Source organism: Asparagus officinalis, chromosome 7 (genome assembly GCF_001876935.1).
Source record: "Asparagus officinalis chromosome 7, Aspof.V1, whole genome shotgun sequence".
Classification (NCBI taxonomy): domain Eukaryota; kingdom Viridiplantae; phylum Streptophyta; class Magnoliopsida; order Asparagales; family Asparagaceae; genus Asparagus; species Asparagus officinalis.
In genome coordinates, this window is record NC_033800.1 from 130,429,532 (window position 1) to 130,439,287 (window position 9,756).

At 33.8% G+C, this 9,756-nt stretch overlaps 1 protein-coding gene across 1 annotated transcript; it reads left to right on the forward strand.

Moving 5' to 3' along the window:
• On the forward strand, positions 411 to 1,420 carry LOC109847763. Its single transcript, XM_020417000.1, has 3 exons — positions 411 to 503; positions 586 to 759; positions 875 to 1,420. Exons 1-3 carry the CDS (start codon positions 411 to 413, stop codon positions 1,418 to 1,420), a joined length of 813 nt encoding a protein of 270 aa, XP_020272589.1.

Consider the following 9,756-nt stretch of genomic DNA (forward strand, 5'->3'; position numbering starts at 1 on the left):
ATGAGGAAGAATTGAAGAGGATGTGTGCTAATACAGCTGTCTGCGTCATGGTCACTTTGGTAACATGTATCTTGAGAATGCGTGCTAAGCGCAAGAGAATATCAACTTGTACGACGCAAGAAAAGATCAGAAAAATATATTGTAGAGAGGCTCACTTCAGACGTGTACTGGAGGGCTATCAAGATAGCTGCCAATCTTATATTAGAATGAGACCGATGGCCTTTTTTAAACTTGTTGAAGTAATGAAAGCAAACGGTTTATTAAAAGATACAAGACACGTTCAAGTTGAAGAACAGCTTGTTATGTTCCTAAGTATTGTTGGGCACAAAACTAAAAATAGAATAATAAGAACTGAGTTCATAAGATCAGGGGAAACAGTTAGCAGGTATTTAAATAAAGTTCTGCAAGCAATGAATGGACTACGTGATCGGTACATGAAGCAAGCCCCAAAAGAAGTTCCTGAGGAGATTGCAAACAACTCAAATTATTTTCCTTACTTTAAGGTAAATTAAATACATACATCTTAACAATTTTCCAAATAAACTTATTTTTATTCAACTATATATAATTTATAATTTTTTATAGGACTGCATTGGTTTGATAGATGGCACACACGTCGACGCGGTGTTACCTAGTGACCTAGTTGCATGGTTTAGAGGGCGAAAAGGGGTCACCCAAAACATCTTAGCAGCCTACACCCCCAATAAACTATTTACTTATGTCTTGGCTGGCTGGGAGGGGGCAGCAAATGATTATAGGGTATTACAAGACGTCCTGTCCAGACCACAGCCTTACGGGCTCTGAGTTTTTGATGGTATTCATTCTCACTTGTGCACATTATGAATAATATATTAACTACTTGGCAATATTTTAGATTTTAAAATACTATTTAATTAATGTAGGTAAATATTACCTATGTGATGCTGGATACACCACAATGCCAGGTTTCATATCCCCGTATCGCGGTGTTCGATATCATTTAAAAGAGCACACCGGTAGGACACCAAAGAATAGGACGGAGTTGTTCAATTTAAGGCATTCATCTTTAAGATCAAAAATTGAATGCACATTTGGAATACTGAAGAATCGATTTAAAATTCTTATGGAGAAGCAGAATTACCCATTTCCCACTCAAGTGGACATTGTACTAGCGTGTACTATATTGCACAACTTTATTGCCTTGGAGGATCCGGTTGATGATATTTTCAATGAAAATGTTGAAATTGATGAAGATACTGGGGAAGAGACAAATGAAGACGATTCAAATGTGGTGGACTATACTCAAAATAGGACACAAAGAGAGGATCGATATGTTAGAAATGAATGGAAGGAGATGCGAGATCAAATTGCTTGGGCGATGTGGGTGGATTATTATGCAAAGTACAATGGTGGTAACACAATGGAGAGCGGTTTAACTTAGTGTGGTATTTGTTCTATGGCTATGTAATAACTTGGTGAATTTTAAAATACTGTTCGCATCGATATTGTTTATTGTTTTTTTGCTTGTACCAAAACATTACTACTTTTATCGGTTGCTCTTTTTTTATGTTGTTTGAACCAGAAATATCATCGTTTCGTATATTCCTTGATAAATGCATACATATCACATATTATTTTATATTTCTTTATTGTTAATATGGCTATGCTTACAAAATATATTAGGTATGGCTAACAATCCGGCAGATAAGCAAAACGTGCCTTCTCATTCGAATGCAATGCCAAATCCTACATCAGTGATTAATATGAACTGCATGCCTGTTCGACCACAGCCATTCACCTCACCTCTGCATACATTCTCACCATTCCCACCATGGGATGGTAATTATGGTGGGATGACACAATCGCCAATGTTATACATGAGCTTGTTAGGCAGTCCACAAGGTTTGATGTTTCACACTGCCAGTTCTCAAAGTAGTGGACCTAATCAATTTTCACCGAACACTGGTGATTCAGGTGAAAAGGATATTCATGACGTTGATGGTGCAGAGCACACTTCGCCATTGAAAAGAGGGAAAAGATTAGCCCATAAAAAAAAGGTTCTGTGTGCCAGGTTGAACTCAAGAGGCGTGGCTAATAAGTTTTGGCTTCCAGAGCACGATGATGTGCTTATTCCTTATCTTGCAGATTTAGCATTGGATGGCATGAAGCCAGACAAGAACTTCAAGGCTGAAGCTTATAAAATGTCTGCCATGAAAATCAACATGTAATTCAGGACTGATTTCACTCACCTTCATGTCATTAACCACTTAAAATGTTTGAGGAACAAATTCAATGACATGAAAGCTTGCCTTGATATAAGTGGTGCTGGGTGGAATGAAACAAGTAAAATGATTACATTGGATGAGGAAACCTTGAAATATTGGGCCCAGGTATAACAAATTCAGCATCTATATTGTCACCTTCAATTTAATACATTTGATTCACTACTTATAAGTATTTATTATTGCAGGACAAATCCAATTCTAAGTACAAAGCGTACATAAACAAACCCCTTCCTCACTTCAAAAATTTACAAGTTATCATGGGTGATGATCAAGCCAAGGGTGATTTTGTTAGGCCCGTGTACGCTAACATTGGGTCTAGTAGGTCCATACCTATTCCCGATGATGATTGCGAGATTCTAGAGGAGAGTGAAACTGAACCACAGTCTGATGCTTGCAACCAACCACGTTCTGGTGCTGTTAACCAACCACAACCCACTAGATATAAGACTAAGAGTAAAGACAACACGACTTCATCATCTAGCAAAAAAACCAGAAAATTTAATCGTGAAGAGGAAATGATGTGTGCCTTTGTTGAGTCCATGTCTCAGTCAATGAGAAATCAACACGTTATACACTGGACTGAGCAGTTAGCTACAGGTTGAAGGAACATAGGTCTGAATATTCCGAGGAGTTCCTCGATAGGGTTTTAGACCATTTATATGACAATGAACGTGAAGCTAGGAGGTTTTTCATAAAATCCAAGGAAGGTCAGCAGAGGTACATCACAAAATTAGTTAACGACCAAGGTTGGCCGGATAGCTAGTTTGTTGGGTTTCGATTATATTTTGATGGATATTGTTGTGTTAATTGCAAACTATTAATGTTGCAATATATATTTTTATTATGAAGAACATCTATGTCGTTGTGGGATTGATGAATTGGTATATTTGCAATCTTTGTTGCAGGTAAGTATGGTCGTGGAATGATCAATGAGTTCTTTGAATTTTGCCTTTGCTTTTGATATCAGGTAAATGGGTTTGTTGCTTGGGTTTACTGATGTCGGCTTTTACATCCTGTTGCTTGGGTTTATTACTCCATAGTCACACATGGTTTATGTGGGTTTGTGGCTGTTATTGGGAGCTTGTGCAGCTCCTGCTGCTGCTGGGGTTTGCCAACTGTTTTATTTTAAGCTTGTGTAGCTCCTTGCTTTGTTTTGAGCTTGTGTAGCTCCTTGCTTTCTGGGGTTTGTAGCTGTTATTGGGAGCTTGTGCAGCTCCTGCTGCTGCTGGGGTTTGCTAACTATTTTCTTTTGAGCTTGTGTAGCTCCTTGCTTTGCTTTGAGCTTGTGTAGCTCCTTGTTTTTTGGGTTTGTGGCTGTTATTGGGAGCTTGTGCAGCTCCTGTTGCTGCTGGGGTTTGAGGACTGCATTGGTTTGAGCTTGTGTAGCTCCTTGCATTCTTGGGTTTATGCCTGTTATTGGGAGCTTGTGCAGCTCCTGCTGCTGCTGGGGTTTGCCAACTGATTTGTTTTGAGCTTGTGTAGCTCCTTGCTTTCTTGGGTTTGTGCCTGTTATTGGGAGCTTGTGCAGCTCACGCATTGCTGGGGTTTGCCAACTGTTTTCTTTTGAGCTTGTCCTATTCCTTGCTTTGTTTTGAGCTTGTGTAGCTCCAATCTTTGTTGGGTTTGTGCCTGTTATTTGGAGCTTGTGCAGCTCCTGTTGCTGCTGAGGTTTGCCAACTGCTTTGTTTTGAGCTTGTATTCGATCATTGCTTTGTTGGGTTTGTGCCTGTTATTTAACAATTTGTGCAGCTCCTGCTGCTGCTGGGGTTTGTTTCTGAACTGTTTTGAGCTTGTGTAGCTCATGCTGCTGCTGGGGTTTGTTGCTTGTCTGTTTTGAGCTTGTGTAGCTCCTTGTTATTATAGGTTAAGCTGTTATTCCTCAGTTGTGCAGCTCCTGCTGCTGCTGGGATTTGTTGCTATTTTATTTTGAGCTTGTGTAGCTCCAATACAGTATGGGTTTGTGCCTGATAATTGGAGCTTGTGCAGCTCCTGCTGCAGCTGGGGTTTGGTGCTGTTTTGTTTGAGCTTGTGTATTTTTCAGGCTACTGCTGGGGTTGTGCCTTTTGATTTCAGCTTGTTTTGGTGCTGTTTTGTTTGAGCTTGTAACATAGATGCTCTTTGGGGTTGTGCCTGTTATTGGGAGCTTGTACAGCTCCTGCTGCTGCTGGGGTTTGTTGCTTGTTTACTCCCTATTTGTCGGGTTTGCTGCTATTTTTTTAAGAGCTTGTGTAGCTCGTGGTTGCATTTTGTGTTACTGTTTTGGTTTTCCTTGCCTGTGGGTTACTTGTTGTTTTGGTTTGCCTTGCCTGTGGTTTTCCTTGCACTTGATATGTGGCAATGATGATGATCAGCATTTACTGAGAATGCAATCTAACTTACATCGCTTATTATATCCAGATGAGGCAAAAGGGGATGAGATTGCAGCCTACATTGAATTGACAATGTCTAGGCGAGGCAATTCATCCTTATAATGCAATCTGTAATAAACATGTAAGTTATAGGTGGGACAATCAATGATGACAAGTTGATCTATTACTGAGCCATACAATATCAATTAGAATTTGTACCCAATTCAAACAACAGTTTTCATTACATCCTCAGTAGTTTTTGCAAGTACAGGTACATGACATGAAGTTTGTAATAATTAAAATAACACAAAAAATTGCTAAGAAAATTACAGAAATTTTCCAAACTAGTAGTTGATTTTTAACAAGTCTCAATTCTTTCTTCAGCTTCTTTGATTGCAAAATATATTTTTCTCCGTACCTATTTTCTTTGACAGATTGGCTTCCTTGGTTGCTTGATGACTCTCCTCTTTCTTCAGCCCATTCGAAAAAATTACATTCTTTATTTGGAAATTTTGCACACCCCCAATAACACATACCCTTATTTTTACCATTCTTGCACACTTTCATCGGTGTTCGGAGATGGCAGTCGCAATAAACTTCATAATTCTGCCAGCACTCTTCTGATATTATTTTCATGTCGGGGCAGCAAATTGAAGATAATGGGAATTTTATAAATGCTGAAAATGAGAATGCTTGGATTAATTGTGAGACCTCAAGGTGAATTTATAGCCACCATGGCCCTCTACTAGTCGTTGCTACAGTGTTTTGCCTAAGATTTTTGAAATCTGAATTTTGAATCTGAAAATAGCCGTTGCTACAGTGATTTCAGCAAGAAATCTGAATTTTGGTGGCTTCAATCCGTTGCTACAATGAGTTTTTAAATGTAAAGGGGGCTAGCCGTTGCTACAGTATCGATTTCCAAAAAGGGTCTTTTTCAAGCAAACATGGTATTAGGAATTGGACCATTTCTATAAAAGTGAGATTCTAAATCCTTTGGGTGAAACAAACATTGAATGACAAAAAAAAATGGGATTCCATAAAACTAAAATTTGTCTATAAATTTTTTATGGATTAGGTTGGAATCCATAAATTAAATAGGATTCCTAATCCTATTCCTAGCCTTGGTGAAACAAACAGCCCCTCAGAATACTATATGATGATTTAGAGAAATAAAAAATTTCATAGAGAACAAAGAAATCAAATATTCAAAATATAAAAAACTAGGCCAACATTGTCTGCACAAGCATGATACCCGTGTTGTCTTATCAACATGATTAGACTTAGTGTGACTGGGATAAAATTTTGGATGGAGAGTTTTAAAGATGGCCAAAGAGATCGGGGGTCTAATTTAGAAGTATGTAATTGATCAAGAATTAGGGGTTCAATATAAAAAATAAAATATCTATTGTAATATTGATTGCAAAAATTAGACAACTATCTAGGGTTAAAGAGGGTTTGGTTCAGCCGAAAAAAGGAAAATTCCATAAAAACCAATTCTAAGAAAAGCTACATCAACTTTTCTCAAAAATGAATTCTTATTCTGTTATAAGGGGCTGTTTGGTTGGTTTCCTAAAAACCAAGAATAGGAAATGGGAGCATGGAAATCTCTCATTTCCTATTTTCAACCATTTCTATCCCTAAAACTTACCCCAACATTCAATAAAATATTATTTTATCATATAACTCATCTAATAACATATTATTTTATCATCCAACTCATCCAATAAAATATTACTTTTATCATCCAACATCTAATAAAATATTATTTTTATCATCACCTCATCCAACTTATCTTATCTCATCCCATCTCATATTTAAAAATCAATCACATCATCCAATAATACGGTGACAACTCATCTCATCTCCTTAAACTTTCTTCTCCACTCATTTCCTCCAAAAAAACAAGGAAATTGATTTTCTTAAGTGTGGGTCACATCATCCAATAATATAATGACAATTTATCTCATCTCATCTATTTTCTTATTTTTAAGAATGAACTAAACACAAGAAAAGAACATATTATAGGAAATAAGTTTCTTATAATACATTTCCTTATTTTTTTAGCCAACCAAACAACATCAAAACAAGTTTTCTTAAAAAATCACTCACATCATCTAATAATATGACGACAACTCATCTCATCCTCATCTCCTATTCTTTAATTTCCTTCTTTTTTTTCCAACCAAACAACCTCAAAATAAATTTTTTAAGAAATAAGTTTCTTATTCTTTGATTTCCCTATTTTTTGGACAAACAAACAGCCCCTAAGTTTCGAGCCCTTTTTTTAGTAACATTTTTTTGACACATCATGCCAAGTCATAAAAACAAGAAAACCCATTTCTAATTTTTTTAGTACAAAAATAGGTTAGAAATAGAATAGAAGAGAATTAAATTAAATATGAGGAGAGATAAGGAGGCTTTTTTGGGTCGACAGTCAAAACTATTTTGTATAAATATTGTTTCCTATTTATAAGACACCAATCAAACAAGTGAAATTAATGTTTCTACTCCTTTTTTGTCGTGATTTAGGGTGAACTAACCAACAAAAGCTATTTTACAAGAAACTCACAGAAAACACAATAAAGAAAAACATTTTCCAAGAATCTCTTTGAAGATTCATATTTTCTTCTATCCTGCGTTCCAAAAAGCCCGGAGCCCGGGCCCGGCCCGGGCCCGGCCCGGTCGTGCCCGGCCCGGTCGTGCCCGGGCCCGGAACAGTAAAATTTTTTAATTTTTTTTTATTTTTTTTATTTTCTTATATATAAAATATATGTATATGTATATAACTTGGTAGTGATGTGGCCTAATCTTGCCCCTACATCACACCTCGAAGATAGAGCCTCAACCACCATTCACCAACTCCAATATAGATGTATGGACAAGATTAGGCCACATCACTACCAAGTTGTTTGGAGCAACTTGGTACCAAGTTTCTCCATTTTTCTCATATATACTATATATATATATATATATATATATATATATATATAATATATATATATAATATATATACTCTTCGCTTAGTATATATAATTATAATATAAGTATACTCTCTCTTATATCAAGTATATATATGTATAATATGCTCTGTTAATATATTGTATAAGTATATATAAGTTACTACAATGTATTACTCTCTCTCTGATACTAACCCGTATAATATATATATATATATATATATATATATATATATACCCTCTACTAGTAACACACTCATTGATACCTATACTATATACTATACGTATAATATATATATACTATATATATATATATATCATATATATTATATTATACTCATATATATATTATATTATATATGATATCTCTCTCTCTCTTATATATACAGTATATATACAGTATATTCTCTCTATATATATATATATATAATATATATATAAGTAGTATATATTAAGTATACAATGTATACTCTCTGTATTACTAAGTATATATCAGTATACTCTCTCTTATTTTATATATATCTTTTAATTATATATACTCTTTTTTTATAGTATATATTATATATATATAATATAATATATATATTACTATATATTATATATATATAATATATATATACTATATATATATATATATATTTTTATTATAATATATATATACTATACGTATATATATAAATTATATACTACCATATATATATATATATAAGTATAATGTATAAGTATACTCTCTCTTATATATGTATAATATATGTATAAGTATATATAAGTATACTCTCTCTTATATATGTATAATATATGTGTGTATATATAAGTTTATATGTGTGTGTGTTTTTATGTATAATACAATTTGTTTATGTAATTACTATAAGTATTTACAATTTGTTTATGTATAATATATGTATATGTGTGTCAGTGTGTGTGTGTATATATATACATATACATATATTGAATGACATGAATACTTTGGGCTACTTAGTATATAAGTATATATAAATATAAGTATATTCTCTCTTATATATGTTTATATCTCTTATATAATTATATATATGTATAAGTATGCTCTCTCTTATATATGTGTACAGTGTATACTCTCTCTTATATATATATTTATATTCTCTCTCTCTTAGTATATAAGTATACTTATATATACACATATATAAACATAAACTTATATGTACATATATAAGTATATTTATATAATAGTATAAATACATATAAGAGTATAAATATATATTTATATATCTATACATATATATAAACATAAACTTATATGTACATATAATATAATTATATTTATATAAGAGTATAAATATATATATACTATTATATAAATATAATTTTTATGTTTTATTGTTTTTTAAAATTTTTAAAAAAATAAAAAAATAAAAAAACAAAAAAATCCGGCCCGGTCGGGCCCGGGCCCGGTCGGGCCCGGATCTTGCACAAGTAGCTACAAATTGCAAAGAATCTACTAACTCGACCTCAGTTGTAAAAAGAGAGGTTTCAATCCGATTCTTCTTCTATCCTATGCATTATACATGTGAGCAAGGATAATCCATCCAAATACGATGAGTTTCTTGGGTCGTTATCTAAGGATCTTGCACAAGTAGCTACAAATTGCAAAGAATCTACTAACTCGACCTCAGTTGTAAAAAGAGAGGTTTCAATCCGATTCTTCTTCTATCCTATGCATTATACATGTGAGCAAGGATAATCCATCCAAATACGATGAGTTTCTTGGGTCGTTATCTAAGGTCACAAAGGAGCAACAATTTTCAGAAAATGGAAGTAAAAAAAATTTAAGGATGTATTATTTTAGAAAGAATGATTGAGGTACTGTAACAATTTTTAGAAAGTTATTAACTTCCCGTGGACGTAGGTCTTCCTTCGAAGTCCGAACCACATATATTTTTGTATTTGTGATGCTTTCCTATGTGATGTTTATCTTTGTACAATATATGTGTACATTATCATTTTAAATAAAGATTAAAATAGAAAAAAAAATTAAATATAATTTAATAGATATTAATACAAAGATAATATAGTTTAGAAATTAAAAATTAAAAAAATTAGAAAAAAGTTAACAAAACCCCACGAGACTCCTGAGTTGTGGGTAGGGCCGAGTCTAGTCTCAAACCCGAGATTAGAGAAATAGGCCCGTCCCACTCTGACCCGGGTGGGCTT